This window comes from Chrysochloris asiatica, unplaced genomic scaffold (assembly GCF_000296735.1).
Source record: "Chrysochloris asiatica unplaced genomic scaffold, ChrAsi1.0 scaffold00323, whole genome shotgun sequence".
Lineage (NCBI taxonomy): Eukaryota > Metazoa > Chordata > Mammalia > Afrosoricida > Chrysochloridae > Chrysochloris > Chrysochloris asiatica.
This window is the reverse complement of record NW_006408841.1, coordinates 1012461-1032814: the sequence shown is the minus strand read 5'-3', so window position 1 is coordinate 1032814 and position 20354 is coordinate 1012461. Positions and strand designations below refer to the sequence as shown.

Here is a 20354-nt window from a genome sequence, read left to right as displayed (position 1 = left end):
CAACTCAGTAGCAACTAACAACAAAGCACTACATGGACAATGTTGGAATGTTGCTGCACATAATCTTGGATATATAATGAGAAGTTGGCATGCGCTTAAACTGGCATCTGTCTCTTGATGTTCAGAAATATTCACCTCGTTCTATTTAATATGTTGACGTCAATGGAGTACAACCAGGACATAGTTTAATTCTACACACCCCACTATTGCTTTGGAACCTCTATTGGATCACTCTCTCTTGCCTCCAGAGAATAAGTCAGACAGTCCACAGTCTTCCATGCTCCTCACCAGATCCTGAAAGGGCCAGTGTAGTCTGTCCAAGTTTACTCTCGCAATAATTTAAATCATCTCCACCTGGGTCAGGCTTGACTTGCAGTTTAGTGTGGTGCGTAGGGGTTGTCTAGTTTTTCACTTCTCCTGCTTGCTTACTTCCAGGGAGTTTCATCATTGGTGTAGGTGGAGGCCAATAAGGAGGGTGTTTGTGGTTCTCTCTGCCACCGTGCCCTGTTACAAAAGCTGTTCAACTGCTGGCTCTCTGGGGCTGTATTTGTGATTTGGAGACACCCCAGGCCTGCTCCACAGGAACTCCCTCCCACCCATCCCCCACCCACATGTTCAGTGCTCCACCAGCTCCTGCTCTCCAGCTTTCTCAGGAAGGACCAGGGCTGGTCCCAATTGTTAGGCCTCTTAGGACTATCTCCTCTGATTATTCCACAGTGCAAGCTTGGCCCCCGGGGACACCAGACAGCTGCATCCTACGAGAATAACTGCTCAGGTCTCAGTTCTCTAGTGCTGCTATAATAAAATTCCACAAGTTGTTGTTGTTGTCAAGTGCTGTTGAGTCGATTCTGACCCATAGCGACCCTGCATAGGGTTTCCTAGGAGAAGCTGGTGAGCTTGAACCACCGACCTTGCCGTTCAAATGACTTTGAATGAATTCTGTGAGGTCTTTCTTAAACCACGAGCTCCTGATATGAAGCCCATCACAGTGTATATGACTGGCTAAAATGAGGTTTCAACCTTCAACCCAGATGCTTGGAAGCCTGAGAAAACAAGCGCCAGCATTCTGGTTAGAAGGGAAACCCTGACACAAATAGAGAAAGTTTTCTGTGCAGGACAACCAGCCCATTGCTTACTAAATATACCTATAAATAATACTCCAAGATCCTGGTGTGGCAGTGTAGGATAAGCACTAGACAAAAAGATCAGTTTGAACTGCAAGGTTGGCAGGTGAAATCTGCCAGCTGCTCCTCTGAAACCCTAAACAGGGTCGCTAAGAGTTGTAACTTACTCAACAGCACTTAACAACAACATACACTTCAAGCCACAATATTTTCAATAGCCATATATGCATGTGAAAGTTGTACAATGAATAAGAAAGACTGTAAAAAAGAATTGATGCATTTGAGTTGTGATGTTGGAGAAGAATATTGAAGGTACCATGGACTGCCAGAAGAACAAACAACTCCATGTAGGAAGAATTATAGCTAGGATCAGTCAGTCTCTGGAGAAGGACATCATGCTTGGTAAAATGAAAGGTCAGAGAAAAAGAGAAGATACACAGCGAGATGAATTGGTACAGTGGGAGCAGCAATAGGCTCAAGTGTGACAACAATTGTGAGGATGACACAAGACCAAGCAGTGTTTCCTTCCGTTGTACATAAGGTCACTATGAGTCAGAACTGACTCTACAGCACCAAACAACATAGGTGCTGTTGAGTCGGCACTTAATGTGGTATCTTCAAAGAGAGATTGTTGAGTCTTGGTATGTATCACATTTCTTTTCCAAAAGAGTTCAACTAATTCCCAACCACATCTAGCACACAAAAGTACCCATTCTGCCACACCAACAGATACTTTTTGTAGTTTTTTGTTTTTTTTTTTTTGGCTTTAATAAACAGAAATTTATTTCCTTACAATTTAGGCTAAAAGGCTGGCTTCAGAGTGCTGTCTGTAAAAGAAGGCTTACTGTCTCTATTGGCTGAGGGAAGTCTTTGTCTCTCTGAGTTTCTGCCACTGGGTGATTTCATGATGTCTACCTGGTCTACCACCAGGTTGAAAGTTCAAGCTCACCAGCAGCTTCTTGGAACCCCTATACAGGGTTGCTATAGGTCAGAACTGACTCAACGGTACCTAAAAACAACAAGCTATCAATTTTTTTAGAAGAAATTAATTTAGATGGCAACATATGATACTTCATGGCTTTGATTGACTTTTTATAACTCCTACGTTTATTAAACTATTGAATATTTAAACATGATGAATAGTATGAAAATATTGTCAGCTATAATGCCAGAAGAGGAGTCCCTCAGGTTGGAAAGCACTCAAAACATGACTAGGGAACAGACTGGCTACTATAAGAACAAGCAAGTTGTTAGCCGGGGAGCCATCAAGGCAAGCAATCAAGTGCCTTCAGGACAAACCCCCTCTAAGATTGAAACTCAAAGGGACACAAGAGCAGGCACGTAAGTTGCTGGCAACTTTGGTCTACTTGTGAGCAAAAATGGGGGAAAGTCAGCAATGAAGTTATGGGCTGAGTTTGACCACATTCCGTAGGTCCCCCATCAACCTTGAGATGAAAGACGTAAGAGGAAGGGCTGGTTGGTCCGACGTGTGGTGAGACCTGTGGACTCCTGAGCCCATGGACCTAGCCACAGAGGGCCAGAGCTGAGAGTGAAGCGTCCAGCTGATATGAAGTGAGGGGAGATGCACGAGCTTGCCCAAACTTGCAGATAGTACCCATTTGACCTAGCTTCAATGGCTTGATGATCAGAACTTGACTAGAGGAAGATAAAGACATTTAATTAAGGAATCAAGTGTAAATTGCTACAATTTAATGAACTTGACCTATACTTATGGATGTTGTTGTTACGTACCGTGGAGTCGGTTCCAACTCATAGTGACACAGCACAGGGTTTCTAAGGCTGCAAATCTTTACGGGAGCAAAAAGCCTCATCTTTCTCCTGCCGAACAGTTGGTAGTTTCGAACTGTCAACCTTGAGGTTAGCAGCCTGATTCATAACCACTATGCTACCAGAGCTCCTTACTTATGGATGTAGTAGCTCAAAATATCAACCAAGAGGGAAGGAGTCTTCATATCAAGGATCAAACCTATTCCCTCTGTACACAGGGTTGATAGGGATGGGCAACTTAGACAATGGCTACCTAAAAAGGGTGGGAAGAGAGGGGAGCTATAAAGGCACAAAGTGGCTGCCTTTCAAGTTTTTAAGAGGAAGTTTAGTTTCAGAGTGTACATGGTAAAGGTAGAATCCCCACTGAACAGTTTTCCTCTTGTCTAGATGGGTCTGGTGAAAGGAGACGGTGATGGGATTCACTGATTCAATAGTGAGTAGGTATTATCATACCTAAATACCATTTTCATAACTGTGAAGGTACAGATTGTGTAACAAAAGGAGGGTAGTTAATCTTGCATTCCAGGAACAGAGAGAAGAGCATGAGCTGAACATAGGACCCTAACCAGAGAAGCAGGGACACCAGAGATGGAGGCAGAGGTGATGGCATGGGAAGATAGACCAGCTGAGGGCTCTAGACTCATAAAAAGAAAAAGCTGTGTGCTGGCAGTCAGGAGACTGACTTCCAGAATATGCCCTGTGGTTGTTTGAACAATTATATATCCCTGAGTGGTTTTTCTGTTTGTTTTGTTTTTGTACATCAGAGGGGGAAAAAAAGAGAGATGGAAGTTTTCTTGATAAAAGAAACAATCTATGATGGCCTATGAGGGGAGAAGGAAATGATACATGTGCTAAAGGGTAGACACGCATTGACATGGGTGACAGGGCAAGCAATATACCACCAAAGGGAGGTTAACAGAGGAAAGACAGAGCTGGCGGGAGACACAAAGAGGAATGCAGTGGTTGGAGTGAAAATAAGTAAATGTTAACTGTTGGTACATGAAGGGGATTGAAACCATATAATGAAGCAAAGTATATGGTTTGTTGAATGTAAAACTGATGATCTGTTCTGTAAGCCTTCACTCAATTCAATAAAAAGTTTAGGGGGGAAAAAAATATATGACTAGGGAAGAGCTACCTCCTAAAAGTAGAGTTGACCATGATGATGAGAACGGAATAAAGCTTTCAAGACTTTCATTTGCTGATGGAGCACAACTCGAAATGAGGAGAAACAGCTGTAAACATCCATTAATAGTCAGAACAGAATGTATGAAGTATGAATCTAGGAAAATTGGAAGTTGTCAAGAATTAACTGGAACATATATACATCAATATCATAGTTAGACATTTGTGAGCTGAAATGGACTGGTTTTGATAATTTGATTTTGACAATCACATGGTTACTATGCTGGGAATGATAAACTGAAGTGGAATGGAGTCCTATTCATCATCAAAAAGAATATTTCACGATCTATTTTGAAGTATAATGCTGTCTGATAGGATAATATCCATATTTTTACAAGGAAGACCAGTCAATACCACTATTATTCAAGTTTACGTACCAAGCACTAAAGTCAGTGATGATGAAATCAAAGCATTCTACCAACTTCTTCAGTCCCATTGATCAAACATGCACTGAAGATGTATTGATAATAACTGGTTATTGGAATGCAAAGGCAGGAAACAAACAAAAAAAAAGGATCAATAGTTGGAAAATATGGCCTTGTTTACAGAAACGACACTGGAGATTGCATGATAGAATTTTGCAATACTAGCGTAGTGGTTACGAATCGGGCTGCGAACCTTAAGGTCAGCGGTTCGAAACTACCAGCCGCTCCGCGGGAGAAAGATGAGGCTTTCTACTCCCGTAAGGATTTACACCCTCGGAAACCCTGTACAGGGTCGCTATGGGTCGGAACCGACTCGACGGCACTTAACAACAACAACAACAACAATGACTTATTTGGAGTCCTGGTGTGGTACTGTGGGTTAATGCGCTGCACTGCAAAGTCAGCAGTTCAATCTCACCAGCTGCTCTTTGGAAACCCTACACAGGGTTGCTATGGTAGGAACCAATTTGACCAATTTGACGGCACTTAAAAACAACAACGACTTATGCATTGCAAACATCTTTTTTAAACAACATAAAATATGTTGTTGAAAAAAATACACATGGAACTTAAAAAAATACAAGTGGAATTCACCAGATGGAATACACAAAAAATCAAATTAATTACATCTGTGGATAGACATAGTGGAAAAGCTCCATATCATCAGCCAAAACAAGCCAGAGGCAGACTATGGAACAGACCATCAATTACTCATATGCAAGTTTAGGCTGAAGCTGAAGAAAATTAAAACAAGTCCAAGAAAGTCAAAATATTATCTTGAGCATATCCCACCTAAATTTATATATGATCTAAAGAAAAGGGTTGATACATTAGTCACTAATGAACAAAAACCAGATGAGTTCTGGGATGACATCAAGAACATCATACAGAAGAAAGAAAAAGGTGATTAAGAAGACAAGGAAGCAAAAAAAAGAAAATGGAAGACTCTGAAACTTGACTCCTCAGCGTAGAGATATGAAAGCAAATGGAAGACATGAGGAGGTAAAAGAGCTAAATAGAAAATTTCAAAGAGCAGCTCAAGAAATAAACTTAAAATATTATAATGTGCAAAGATCTGGAGTTAGAAAACCAAACAGGAAGAACACACTCAGCATTTCTCAAGCCTGAAAGAACTAAAGGTAACATTCAAGCCTCGACTCGAAATACTGAAGGATTCTTTTGGATGGTGCAGAAAGCATCAAAAGAAAATGAAAGGAAAACACAGAATCACTTTACCAACAAGAAATGGTCGATGTTCAACCATTTCAAGAGATAGCATAGGATGAAGAATCAATGGTACTGAAGGAAGAAGTCCAATGTGCAGTTAAGGCACTGGCAAAGAAAAACACTCTGGGAATTGATGGAATATAAATTGAAATCTTTCAACAAACTTGGCAGCTAGGCCAAGAAATTTAGAAGAGATCCACATTTGTGCCCATTCCAAAGAGAAGTGACCCAATAGAATGCAGAAATCATAAGAAAATAACATTAATAGCACATGCAAGTAAAATTTTCCTAAAAATAATTAAAAAACAGCTGCAACTGTTAATCTTGCATTCATTGAGGGCAGTACATTGGGAGGGAACTACCAGAGGTTCAAGTCAGATTCAGACAAGGATGGGGAACAAGGGATACCATTGGTAACCTCAGATGGATCTTGGCTAAAAGCAGAGAATACCAGAAATATGTTTACCTGTGCTTTATTGACTGTGTAAAGATTTTCAGTTGTGTGGATCATGACCAGCTATGAACAACAATGCAGAGAATGAGTATTTTGGAACTTATCATGCTCATGAAGAACCTGTGCATAGACCAAGAGGTCTATGTAGTAGGATTAGATTCAGTGGCATAAACAAGAAAACACTAGACGCTTAAACAGAAGTTTCTACCTAAAGAAGTCTTTCTTTCACATAAAAGAAGCCTCAAGAAGGGCAGTCCAGGAAGTAAGGTGACCACGCTCCTAAGTCATAGGAACCTTGCTCCTGTGTCCCCTCCCCATAATCCAAGGTGGTGACTATAAGTCCAGCAGCAGGACGGAGCGCAGGATGAAGAGGACTGTTCACCTACTTCCACATTTCTGCTTGTATCTTATTGGCTAAACTTTAGCCAAGTAACTTCACCTAGCTACAGGAGAGGGACTGAGCCCAGCTGAAACCTCAGGACTAAGACAAGAATGAATATCCAGGGATAGTTAACTGTCTCTAAACTAGTTTTTGTTTTTAAGTACTATAGACTCATTTCCAACTCGTAACAACCATGTATAGGGTTTCCAAGGCTGTAAATCTTTACAAGAGCAGAAAACTTCATTTTCTATAAGGAGCATCTAGTGGGCTTGAACTGCTATCCCTGGGTTTAGAAGACCCATGCTTATCCTACAATACTATTGCATTTCCCTCAACAAGGAACCAATTATGTCGAAGGGCACCTATTCGTGCAAGATGATTATGTTTATGATGACAATGATGTTGTTGTTAAGTGTCCTTGAATTGGTTCCAACCCACAGCAACCCTGTATAGGGTTTTCAAGCAGCAGCTGGTTAGCTTGAATCACCACCCTTGTGGTTCAAACCAACTTTGCAGCCCATTGCATTAACCCATAGCACCACACCAGACCAATGATAGCTGGTATTTACTAAACAGTTACTACTTGTGAACACTGTTATAATAAGCACACAACATGTGATACTAAATCCTTATTAGAGCCCTGTGAAGTAGGTACTCTCCCTGTTCTTGTTTTACAGAGGAAGCTGAAACACTAACAAGTTAGATAACTTCCATAACACAAACTAAGCATGTAATAATCATCTAATGCCACTCCTCGGAGGCAGAAAACGTTTCCCCAGTAGCTAGTCCAACATAGAGCACATGGTAGGTATCAATTGGGGTCTGGTGATAGAATTCTTGTGTTCCTTGCAGGTTGTATTCCTAGCCAGTGCAACTCATGGGAAGCCACCACCACCTGTCAAGGGAGGCTTTTGTGCTGCATGTTGACAGGCTTATGCAAGTACTAGCCTAAGATGGACTAAAAGTTCTAGTGATCAACTTCCAAAAATCAGCCAGTTAAAATGTTATGGATCACGATGGTCTGATCTGTAACCAACTGTGGTAGTGTAGGACCCAGAAGCATTTTAATTTGTTGGATCTGGGGTCACCATGATTTGGGGTCAAGTTGCTCAAGATACGTGTTCAGTGTGTTTATTGAACCTACTCTGTGCAGGCTTTGTGGTGGGTACTGAGCACGCAGAAATGAGAGGGATAGACTCTGCCCAATGGCACCCAACCAGGTAGAAGAGACAGATAAACAGGCCACACAGGTAAAGAACAGAAACGTCAGTGGTGTGACATCTAGGAGCCCATGAAGCAAAAGGAACCAGACTTGAAACTCAAGTCTAAGGTGAGAAACATAGCCTCAGCCACTGGAGGTTTACAGCAGGGCAGTCATCCAGAAAGATACTTCTGGAGGATAGACAGAAGGGAGACCAGCAGAGAACCAAGCAGAAGCTGTGACAAGAACACCCCTGGGCAAGAGGGGCAGAAAGGACAAGCCCTTGGGCTGCAAGCTTAATGTGGGGTATAGGCCTGAAGAAATGGGAAACATAGAGGCTTGGGGAGGACCTGAGGAAAAGTGTAGGATCAGGTAGGAGCAAAGTGAGGAGAATGGAAGGGAGAAGTGAAAAGCCAATAAGAGGCCCCCTGCTTGGGGGAAGCCGGGAGTCAGAGACAGATGCCAAAATACTGTGGGAGGGAAAGGAGGGGCTGAGGAGGTCCAAGGGAAGGGGGCAAAAGAGAGCTGAGGCCTGCCTGGCTTGAGCTGGGGCAGACAGCAGAGAGCTGGCCACTGAAGGCTCTCTGCTCATGGCTCAAAAATGTCTCCGCCCTACCAGACTTCCTGGTTCCTGCTGCCTCCCCCAAGGCCCAGCCAAGTCCCATCAAGAGTTCTGAAGCTCCCCCTTGAGCGGCCTCCTCTTCCAGAACTCAAGCACACCCCCATCACCATTACCTCTAAGCCTCCAGCAACAAATGGCTAAGGAAACACAGGCTACAGGAGGGCAGGAAATGAGAGGACATGTGGGGGGAAGGGGCATCAGGAACCAGGGGTCAGGCTAGGACTAGCTGGGGTCGGGGTTAAGGGTGGGGATGGTAAGGGATCCAGGGCACTTTCTGAGCCAGCAGGCTGCTAAGCTCTAACAGGCCCTAATGAGACACAGGTGGTCCCTTGGCCCTGTCTCCACTCAGTGTAGGCTGATGCCAGTTGAGTGTCTGTCGTCCAGGGAGAAGAGGGGGCTCTGCAGACACAGGGCGGGGCTGGGAAGGCTGGCCAGAGCCCAGCACATAACTTCAGGCAGTTGCAGTCTGGGTTGCAGACGCCGAGCCGCCCTGCAGTGAACGGACATGATGACGGTACGGGCCCGGGGTGGAGGCCCCCATGGCACTGGGCTAGAGCTCACTCCAGGGGAGGAGAACCCTTAATTAACCAAGAGGGACTTGAAGAGCAAGGGGTTTCTTGCTCCAGGAGAGAAGCCTCAGTTATGAGTGTTCCAGTAAGAGTGGGTTACTTGGCTGGGGGAAGGTGGTCGAAGGGCAGGCAGAAGGTTTCAACAGGGTGGGATATGTGATGGGGGTAGATGCAAGGAAAGCTGGAGTCTCAGGCTTGAAGGCTGCAGTAAACTTGCCCTCCCCTCACAGGTCCTCCTGACCCTGCCGCTGCTGTTGCTTCTCTCCACCACTCACTGCGTCCCCCAAGCCTCTGGGATCCGGGGAGATGGTAAGCAGTCCCATATTATTCAAACAAGTGCAGGACAATGAGATGCTGTTCTGAGCCAGCATTCCTGGAGACTGGGTCTCATGTTGGACCCCAACTTCCCAGGATTCTATTCTCTTCTCTCTAAAATGGGGCAAGTAAGATGAAAGGATGTTTGAGGGTCCCCTGCTTCTTGCCATTTCTTGTAAGTAGCTCACCCCACGTGACCGAGGCAGATCACTGAATTCTGAGCAGTCTATAAGCCCTAGTCCCTCTCCCCTCACTATTTCCATTGCACCCATGCCAGCTCTAGAGAAGTCCTGCCTTCAGCAACCCCTGGACTGTGATGACATCTACGCCCTGGGATACCAAGAAGATGGTGTGTACCTGATCTACCCCTCTGGCCCCAGTGTACCTGTGCCTGTCTTCTGTGACATGACCACCGAGGGTGGAAAGTGGACAGTAAGTAGGGGAATGAGGGGGTTGCGCCCATGTAGCTGGTTCTAACAAACCTCCTATTAGTCACAACCGTGTGATTCTGAGCATTCCCTGAGCCTCATTCTCTTTAACTAAAATGGTAGGAAGTTTGCAAGCTGCAGCATGCCATAGAGTTGCTTTCGACTCCTAGAGTCCCTGTATAGCGTTTCAGAGGCTGTAAATCTTAATTGAAGTAAAAAGCTACTTAACACAAATTGAATACTGAAGGTGGGTTAATACAGTTAAATCCTTCAAATAACCCTGAGGAGGAGGCTCAGAAAGGTTAAGTAACATGCCCAAGTCCACACAGCCAATACCAAGGTTCACACCCAGGCATCTGAACTCTTAAATGTACCCCTTTAAACCCCTGCCCTTCTGGCTTTCATGAGAGTGAATGGAAGGAGCCTGGCTACATATAGCACTCAGTAGCTACTTCACAGTGGCCTCAACATTACCGAGTCCATGGCCAGGGCAAAGCGAGACCCTGTCCACTGGACCCATCACTGGTCCAGTTCCCTGCCCTATCTGCTCTAGGTTTTCCAGAAGCGATTCAATGGTTCAGTGAGTTTCTTCCGGGGCTGGAACGACTATAAGCTGGGCTTCGGTCGTGCAGATGGCGAGTACTGGCTGGGTAAGCTAGGGACAGGCCACTAGGGGAGAATGGAGGACACGTCCCAGAGCCAGGCTGACCAACTACCACCTCCCCACTCAGGGCTACAGAACCTCCACCTCCTGACGCTGAAGCAGAAGTATGAGCTGCGTGTGGACTTGGAGGACTTTGAAAACAACACAGCCTTTGCTAAGTACACCGACTTCTCCATCTCACCCAATGCAGTCAGTGCTGAGGAGGATGGCTATAGTCTTTATGTGGCAGGCTTTGAGGATGGCGGAGCAGGTATCACCCTCCTATAAGCCTAAGAAGGGGCAAGAGGAGGGGGCAGACAGGGGCTAGCACTGTGCCTTTCAGATCCCTCCTTCACTCCCCTGGGCTTGGGGCCACAGCTGACTCCCAACCAGTCTTAGCCTCAGCCCTGGGGAGAAGTAGGTTTGGCTTTGCTCCAGGGTCCCTGCAGAAGAGCAGCTGTTTCTCTTCACTGCAGAAGCATGCCTACCCAGACTCTGGCTCAGGGAGGTGCCAAGTAATGTCTCCAACAATGTCTCACATTATTGCTGGAACCCCTCTCCCTAGCAGTTTAGGGCTCAGCTCTTGCCTCAGCAACTTCATCCCTCCTCCCCTCTACAGGTGATTCCCTGTCCTACCACAGCGGGCAGAAGTTCTCCACCTTTGACAGGGACCAGGACCTCTTTGTGCAGAACTGTGCAGCCCTCTCCTCAGGGGCCTTCTGGTTCCGCAGTTGTCACTTTGCCAACCTCAACGGCTTCTACCTGGGTGGTGCCCACCTGTCCTATGCCAATGGCATCAACTGGGCCCAGTGGAAGGGCTTCTACTACTCCCTGAAGCGCACGGAGATGAAAATCCGCCGCACTTGAGGGTTGGGCTCTCACAGACCCCCCCAGCCCTCCCTCTGCCACTGTGGGCCTCATAAGTGCTCCCTCTAGCCCCATCTCCTAAACCCCTCACCATGATGATTATTCTGCCCCTAGCACCAGCTTCTTCCAAGGCGTTGTGGCCCTGCACCATGCTGATCCCCTCCCACACTCAGTCTCTAATACAGGCCTCTGCTCCTCTACCTTCAGACTACAAAGTTAGCAGCTTCCTAAGCCTTTTCTAAGGCCCAGCCAAGGCCTAGCATGGCTCCATCCAATTCATAGGTACCTCTGCCCTGTCCCAATAGCTAAGAGCTACAAGTTATTCTCCAGACCGCAGGAATTTGTGTTCATCCTCAGTACTTCCTTACTGAGGATTCCAGTATCTGAGAGCCAGGCTGTGCTGGGCCAGTTCCACGATGTGCATCAGGTCACCTGTGCGTGGCCACCACTACCACATCCAAGAAGCTCTCTGGCTGTTCTAGGAATATCTTCTCTCGCTGGTATCCTATATCCACCTTAACACCAGTGAGCACCATGGACGCCAACTCCAACTCATTCTCATACTCAGCTTCCCCCACCTGTTGATCCCAGCCCCAAAAGCTCAATACCAAAACTATTTCACCAGGTACTGGATGCTACCCTGAAACAGCACCCATTAGGTAGGCAGAAATATGAGGTGCCCTGCCCCAGCGCAGGCTGAGATTTGGTAATGCCAGAAAGCAGAAACGACCTCTGTGGGGATGGAAGATGGGTGCACGACTCAATAAACCTGTAGGACCTAAAGAAACTGGCTTTGGCTATTGTGCTGTCAAGTACATTGGCTTACCGGGACCAGCCCCTAATGCCAAAAATGACATCTACAGTCAGATGGTGAAGAGATCCTTGTATTTCACAGGCCTCGTTTGGGTGACAAAATATATATATATATATATATATATACATATATGTATAGTAAAAATGATAAAATATTGAAAAGATCACTTGGGGCAGTAGGAGTGGCCCAGAACTGCCATGGCTCAGTGTTGGCTCAGAAGTTGCTTAAGGCTGCATTGTGAGTCTGAGATGAACTGGCAGAATCTAAGCTGCTGAGCCTCACCTGCTGGCCCAGGGCTCCAGCCCTTTGGAATGTTCCCAGGAGCCCAGAGCTTGATCCATCCCCTGGTGGCTAGCCACAGGCTTGGGGCCTCAAGGCTCCTGGAGGTCAGGAAGGTCAGCCAGCAGCATCGGGGAGTCCATCTGGATCTCACGTTGCAGTGACTCGATGTCAGAGGGGTTCATGCCATGACCCTCTAGCCAGTCAGCAAGCAGGGAGGCTGACAGAGAGGCTGAGTCCGCCTGGCTACAGAGAAGGGAGCAGACAAGGAACCGTCATTATAAAGTAGTTCCTTCCCTATCCCTTGGGGCAGTGCCTCCTGTATCAGAGTTCCCTCTCCACAGCTCCCTCCCAGGAGCTCAGTCCAATCATCCCTGCCCTTACCCATCCTGGGGTCCATCTGCCATGCCCATGTCAAAAGACTGGTTCAAGAACTCCTCCAGGTCAAAGCCAACACCATAGCCAGCTCCACTGCCCTTTGGAGTGCCTGAGAACACAGGGGGTAGAGGATCCTCCACCTGCGGGGAATAACAGTAGGGTTCTGATGCAGGCTCTACAAGAACAGACTACACGTGTATCTAGCAATCCCACAAGAGAGAATATCAGTTTTGATAAGCACTGGGCTGGCTGGATGCCCAGCTCTAGGCACAGCACTTCCCTAGCAGTGTCTTATTCATCTCACAACCACTGGTGCTTAGGCACCGTGCTCCCTGGATAAAAGGGATAAGCCTAGGGAGATAGAGCCCTTTCTCATAATTTTCATGAAAACTAAGTCATACCAAAGCCTCCTCCTGCCACCTGCCCACACCAAACAGAACCCATTTCCCCTGGGCCAGCACCTGGGCCTCTCCTCTCACCTGCGACTTGGACAGTTGCTGGGTTACCAGGTTGACATCAGGTGACTCTGAGGTGGATAGTTGAGGGACCCCCCCAGGATCTAAAGGGGGTGGGCCAGATGATGGGAAGTAAGGCAGGACTCCCAAGGTGCTGTGGCCAGGTAGCCCAGGGGGTGGCACAAGCAGCTGAGGAGCCAGGAGGCTAGAAGTGGACTGCAGTAAAGCAGGGCCAGGGATGGGTTCAGAAGGGCCAGTGGGGTGCGAAGTAGGCTCAGGGGGTGGGCAGGCAGGCTGGAGTACAGGACCAGGAACAGAGTCTGCAAGTTGAGGTGGGGGATCAATGGGCTGGGCTACAGGGCCAGTGGCAGAACTGGCAGGCTGGGCTGGAGGCCGAGCCATGCGAGTCCAACGCTCCAGCAGGCTGCGATCATTATCACTGAGCACCAGCCCGGCCAGAGGATCAGTGGAGGGAGCACCAGTAGCCCCAGCTCCCCGCTCCTTTCGTTCCCGCTCCTGCCGCCGCTTCTCCCGCTCTTTGGCCCGCTCCTGCCGTCGTCGCCTCTTTTCCTCCCGCTCCCGCTGTCGCTCCTGAGCCGTCACTGGTTTCCGAGGCTCAGGGACCTCCAGAGAGACACTAGGGCCATCTACAACGAAGTCAGGTGGAGAAGGTAAGAGCATATACATCCCAATTGAAGCTTGGAATCTCACTTCCACCCCACTCCCGCAAGTCACTCCACCCACAAGACACCTTTGAGTCGATTCCGCAGGGACTTCAGGAGAGCGGCTTTCAGGGCTGCCTTGGTATTGTCTGAGATAGCACCCTCTCTCTTTGGAGGGACCAGCTCACTGGCAGGCAAGGATGGATGGACAGTCAGATCAATGGTGTTGGGTACAGAGCATGATGGTGGAGCTGGTGGAGGTGACTCCATGGCACAGTCCCCACCAGGTGCCCAAGGACTGGGCATCTCAATGTCAGAACAGCCAGGCTCACTGGCTACAGGCTGCAGGGAAGGCTGGAAGCGGATCTGCTGGCGGATGCCCTCACGCCGGGCATGGAAGTCCTCAATCTCAGCCACTATAGCCTCCTTAATGCGCTCCCGAGTGAGGGCTTCACGGTCAAAGGCAAAGTCAAAGGGTGGGGCACAATCAGGCTCATCATCAGGGTCATGGTACTTGGCTAGAAAGGGGTGTCGCAGGGCAGCAGCTGCTGAGATGCGGGAACCCGGCTCGAAACGCAGCATGCGGCCCAAGAGTGAGAGGGCCTGACGATCAGCTCCTGGGTACACCGTCTCCCAGGGCAGAGGCTGGCGCGGTGGCAGACTCTGGATATAAGCCCGTACTCTCTCAGCCCCTACAGCCTGAATCACAGCTGGTGATGGAGTACCTAGCACCATCATGATCAACTGTAGCTGGTGCACGTAATTTTTACCCGGAAAGAGCTGGCGTCGGGCCAACATCTCACCAAAAATGCAGCCTACAGACCACAGGTCAATAGCCTGTGTGTACTCATGCAACGAGAGCATGAGCTCAGGGGCTCGGTACCAGCGTGTGGCCACATACTCAGTCATGAAGTACTGGTGTTCAGCAGGTGATGTGCAGAGTCCACGGGCCATGCCAAAGTCCCCAATCTTGAGCTCACAGTTCTCATTCACTAACAAGTTTGAGGGTTTGAGGTCACGGTGGATGACCTGAGCTGAGTGCATGTACTTGAGGCCTCGAAGCAGCTGGTAAAGGAAGTAGCGCACATGCTCCAAAGTGAGTGGCTGTGAAGAGTGGATAATCTGGTGCAGGTCACTCTCCATCAGGTCCAGGACCACATAACTACAAGAGTTGGAGAGAGGCATGAGCTAGCCCTCCCACACTCCAAGGACTAGGCCCAGCCTCACTGCTCTGTCCTGACTCCAGACAGGTACTGACCTTTCCCCGCACCCGAAGGCATGGAATGGAGGAGGACCACAGGTTCAAGCTTCTCTACAACACTACCATCAACTTGTTTAAATCCCTTTTCTCTTCAAACCTAGTTTCCCCATCAGGTAAAAGATAGATTTGGACTAAACCATTGCTAGTCAACAGGTCTAGTTTAGGTGTTATCTACATTGTTTGGTAATAGCTGCTTGAAGAACTATGATGAGCATTAGAAAGGCATATCCATATTCTGTCGGAAAGTGTTCTGTGATTGATTAGCAATGTCTGCCAAGGGAACAGCATGAGCCATGATATTAAGAACGTCATGCTGTCTGCTATCCTTGATGAAATGTGAGATTCTATAATGTTGTAATGTTTATACTCTTTCCAAAGACTAATAGCTATCCTGGCAACTCCACAAAGCAGCACTTCACCAGCCCTCGAAAAGGTCCCAACTGTGCATCCCTCTCCCAATTCTTCTCCTTACACAGATTTGAACTCGCCATAGGGCACCATGGGCCTCAGGATGTCCTTAATGGCAATGATGTTGTCATGCTTGAAGTGTTTAAGGATCTTCAGCTCCCGGAGGGTTCGCTTGGCATTGGTCACCACATCAAAGGCATTAGGGATCTTCTTGATGGCCACCTGCTGACCTGGAAGCAGGGAAAAGGCAAGAAAGGACCAGATGATGAGGGTACAAATGACAACAGCTGCTACCAAGTCCTGTGCTAAGCAACTTACAAACATTATCAATTTAACCTTCACAATTACTTTATAAGGTAGGTTGTACAGCCAGTTAATGTTAGCATTAAGACTCTAAAGCCCACACTCAATCTACCTTCCTAAAGGCTCTATCTCAAACTTCTCTATCCTCCCACCACCAGTCTCTAGTGCAGAATACATTTCCTTCCTAGGGACCAAGGACATTCTCTCTGGCTATGAGACAGAAAGTAGAATGGTGTGATGGCAAAACCACAATACCAAAGTTTCAGAGAACGGTGCCTAACATGGAACCTGACTCACATATGACATCTAATCAGATTTGTTGAATTGAACCAGAATTCACATTTCAGCTTTCCTTCCTATTTATGTGAGCCTGGGCAAGTTACTTCCTCTCTCTGGGATCCAAAGACTGAATCTGTGAGAGGTAGATGACATTCCTGTCCAAGAAAATGATAAAAAGTGGGGGAAGAATGGTAGAAGGAACAGGGGCTCCTTGCCTCGGAACTCGGCTCACCAGTGTGGCGGCGGCGAGCAGAAGACACCACCCCATAGGCCCCATTGCCTATGGTCTCGATGATCTCATACTCGTCGCCTACGTCAAAGGTGACATCAAAGGAGCGGGCTTTAAGCAGAGCGAGGTTCTTGGCGGTCACCGAGGCTGCAGGATTGGCAGACTCCACCTTCACCTGCCCTGGGGGCTCCCCGGAACCATCTTCACCACCATCCTCTTTTAGGGGCTCAGCCATGGCATCTGTATGATCACGTGTGTGAAGACGGGACTACTCCCCGGCCTCAGTTTCCTCTCTGCGGATGCAGGATGCAGGACATTTCCAACTCCCCTAGGCAGATGGGGCTAGATAGGAGGCGAAAGGCACGTGGCAGGAATGCAGCTCACGCGAGCGGGGCTTAGGGTCAAGGTGTATACCCAGAGTAGGCGCTGGGGGAGAGGTCGCGCAAGCAGACAGCAGAGAAGGGGCGGAGCACTTTGGGTTTTCTCACGTTTACACTCACCAAATGAAGCCAATCTTCTCCCGACGCCGTCTCAGGGCATTTGGGGGGTCCCAGAGCTTCCTGACCTCTCGTCCCCAGTAGAGTCGCTCACTTACCTATTCAAGGGCCACAGCCACCACCATAGCGTCCAGCTCTGCACTACCAGTCCCCCGAACCGCCCTCAAGACCACGGGCCATCCAGTCTCTAACCAATCGCTGGTCAGCCTCTACGAAGGTCCCACCCTTTCTGATTGTTACGTCCAATCCGAAACCGCCGGTGGCGAAGGCCACGCATCCTCGCTGAGCGTCCGCGTGTCGCAGACCAGCGCGCCGGCGGGAGCCGCCCAGAGGCTACTTAGGCGCTGGAGTGCGTAAGCGCCTGGTGGGGCACTGCCCTCCCTTGCTATCATTTGGGTGACTAAAAGACCCCTCCCCCGTAACGTACGACGTACTGTGACGCATGCGCCCTGGAGGCCGAGGTTTACGAGACTGGAAGACCGCGCCCTTGTACGTACAAACGCATTCTAATCCGTCAGCCAATTAACTGAGCTGAACCTAAGGTTTGGAGGTAGCAGTTTGAGGTGCTTGCAACTGCCACTTTGGCAACCAGTACCTGAGATAGGCCCTCTTTGAGGTCCCTCTTCACTTAATAACCCTCATAGACCAGGGTTTTGCAGTCCCCATTTTCTGGGCCCCTGCTGCTGGTACAGGAAAACTGTTGACGTCCAACCACACAGGTCCTGGCATTCCAGAATTCTAGAGCGTTCCAACTGGAGCCGCCACTTACTTTAAGCGGAGTCCTGGACCTCAGCGCGTCACTACTGTTTTCCCACATGCCTCTGCAGTGATTTGCGGCTCCGGAGCTGAGGGAGCTCAGGCAGTCACGCTGTCTAGCCATTGCCCTTCCACAGAGCCTGAGGGTCATCTAACCCAGGAGAAGGCACAGTCTAGTTTAGAACGCATGTGCTCTGAGCCATCCCAGGCCCTGTTGTTCATGCACTCAAGCTTATATTAAAAAGAAAAGAAAAAAGACTCGTTACCATTGAGTTGATTCCCACTCAGCGACTCTGTAGGACAGTTTTCAGAAGCAACTGGAGCTTGAGGTAGAGTTGTAAAGGAAGAAGTGGTGTTGGAGTCAGGTTTCTATCAAGTTGAGATGAGAATGAAAAGCACTGGGAACTGGGAGATAGGTGAACAAAGCTGGTGGAAGCAAAGAAATAGAAGAAGGCGTGCCTTCTGCAGGTTCTTCCTTTGCCCTGAATATGAATTAAAGAAGGGAACTCAGCAGCAGAGCCTTCGGGTCAGATGAAGGGTTATCCCTTAGGTGACAAAGAGACCAAATGACTAGATCCTGACCAAAAACTAATTTTGGTAGGTCTACACTTGGTTATGGACTCGTGGTGTAGTGCTGTGGGTTAATGCACCAGACTGCAAAGCCGTTTGAACTGCAAGGTCGGCTGTTCAACCTCACCAGCTGCTCTTTGGAAACACTATACATGGTCGCTGTTGGGTCGGAACCAACTCGATGGCACTTAACAACAACAACACTTGGTTATAGAGTCTTGGTGTGATGATGTAGAATAAGCACTGGACCGCAAGTGGGTTTGAACCGCAAGATTGGCGGTTCAAACTCACCAGCTGCTCTTTGGTTCGCTGAGTCGAAACCAACTCCATAGCACTTAAAGAACAACACTTGGTTATCCCAATGACCATTTTTGGGGGTCAGATATATGAACTAGATCCTTCTTCCTACTCTATTAATCTGGAAGCGTCACTGAAACCTATCTACCATGGGTGAACCTTCTAACGTTTGAAATACTCATGCCATAGCTTTTAGCATCGCAGCAACATGTAAGCCAACAAAATATGACAAACAGAATTTCAAGACTATCTCAAAAACTGATTTGACACACTGAACCCTAATGACCAAAGACCAGATGACATGAAAGACATCATACATGAAGAAACCAAAAGATCATTTTACAGGAAAGAAAAGACCAAAGTGGTTGTCAGAAGAGATTCTCAAACTTCCTCTTGAACACAGAGTAGCTAAATCAAACTGAAAAAATGCTGATGTGAAAGAGGTGAACAGACTTCAAAGGGTAGCTCAAGAAGACAAAGCATAATGAAATATGCAAAGACCTGACATTAGAAAACCAAAATTGAAGAAAATGCTCAGAATTTCTCAAGCTGATAGAAAATGTTCAGCTCTCAAGTTGCAATATTAAAGAATTGTATGGGGAAAACATTTGAACAACACAGAAAATATTGAATGATGTAGGAAGCATCAAAAGAAGATGGAAAAATGCACATAATCACTGTACCAAAAAAAAAAAAAAAATTGGTCAATGTTCATCCATTTCAGGAGGTGGCATATGATCAAGAACCAATGGAACTAAAGGAACTAAATTGAAGGGATTGGTGAAAAACAAGGCTCAAGAATTGATGCAATACCAATTGAGATGTTTCAGCAAACAGCTGGGTGCGTGCTCACTAGTCTAGGTCTAGCCCACTGACTGGAACAGATCCATAAGAGTGCTCTTTTCAAAGATATATGATCCAACAGAATGACGAAATCATTCAACAATATCATTAATATCACACACAAATATGTAAGTAAAATGTTGTTTAAGATCATTCAAAACAGTTGCAGTAATACATGGACAGGAAACTGCCAGAAACTGAAGTCTGATTCAGAGGAGGATATAGAATGAGGGAAATCATTGCTGATATCAGATGGATCTTGGCTGAAAACAATATAAGAAAGATGTTTACCTGTTTTATTGACTACGCAAAGCCATCCAACTGTGTGGGATCACAACAAATTACAGGTAACATTGCAAAGGATGGGTGTTCCAGAATACTTAATTGTGCTCATGTGAAACCTATACATAGACCAAGAAGCATTCATTCAAACATAGCTAGGGGATACCGTTGTTGTTAAGTGCCATCGAGTTGGTTCCAACTCCTAGTATAGGGTTCCAACTCCTAGTAATGCTCTATAGGGTTTCCTAGGAGTGGCTGGTGAGCTTGAACCACCGACTTTACGGTTCAAACAATCTTGCAGTCCAACACATTAACCCACAGCGCCACACCAGGACTCCTTATTCCATAGATTAAAATCAGAAAAAGTGTGTGTGAGGATTATATCCTTTCACCATATTTATTCGATCTTATGAGCAAATAATCCAAGCTGGACTATATGAAGACAAGCACAGTATCGGGATCAGAGGAAGGCTAATCAACCTGTAGAGTCCTGGTGTGGCACTGTAGGATAAGCACTCTACCATAAGGTTGGTTTTAACCACAAGGTTGGTGGTTCAAACTCACCAGCCACTCCTTAGAAACCCTATAGAGCATTACTACAAGTCAGAACCAACTACATGGCACTTACCAACAACAATATGCAAATAGCACAACCCTGTTTGTAATCAGTAACTTGAAACACTTATTGATGAAGATCAAAGCCTTCTGAATGGATTACACCTCAACAGAAAGAAAACAAAAATTTATAAAACTGGACCAATAAGCAACATGGTGATAAATGGAGAAAAGATTGAAGTTGTCTAGGATTTTA

General features: G+C 47.1%; 1 protein-coding gene across 1 annotated transcript; it reads right to left on the bottom strand.

The window, feature by feature from the left end:
* Positions 1-12415: 12415 nt before the first annotated feature.
* MAPK7 (mitogen-activated protein kinase 7) lies at positions 12416-16533 on the bottom strand. Its single transcript, XM_006875359.1, has 6 exons — positions 16302-16533; positions 15552-15717; positions 13908-14980; positions 13181-13803; positions 12708-12841; positions 12416-12569 (listed from the first exon to the last, which is right to left on the bottom strand). The coding sequence occupies exons 1-6, from the start codon at positions 16531-16533 to the stop codon at positions 12416-12418; spliced, it is 2382 nt and encodes a 793-aa protein (XP_006875421.1).
* Between the last annotated feature and the right edge of the window lie 3821 nt (positions 16534-20354).

Bases quoted from the DNA above. Each gene is read 5' to 3' on its own strand.
- MAPK7 (XM_006875359.1), bottom strand. From the start codon at position 16,533: ATGGCTGAGCCCCTAAAAGAGGATGGTGGTGAAGATGGTTCCGGGGAG. The intron at 15,718-16,301 runs GTGAGCCGAGTT...CCCTGCTTCCAG, and splicing joins TGCTCGCCGCCGCCACACTG to GTCAGCAGGTGGCCATCAAG. The intron at 14,981-15,551 runs GTAAGGAGAAGA...CAACTCTTGTAG, and splicing joins TATGGCGAGTTCAAATCTGT to TTATGTGGTCCTGGACCTGA.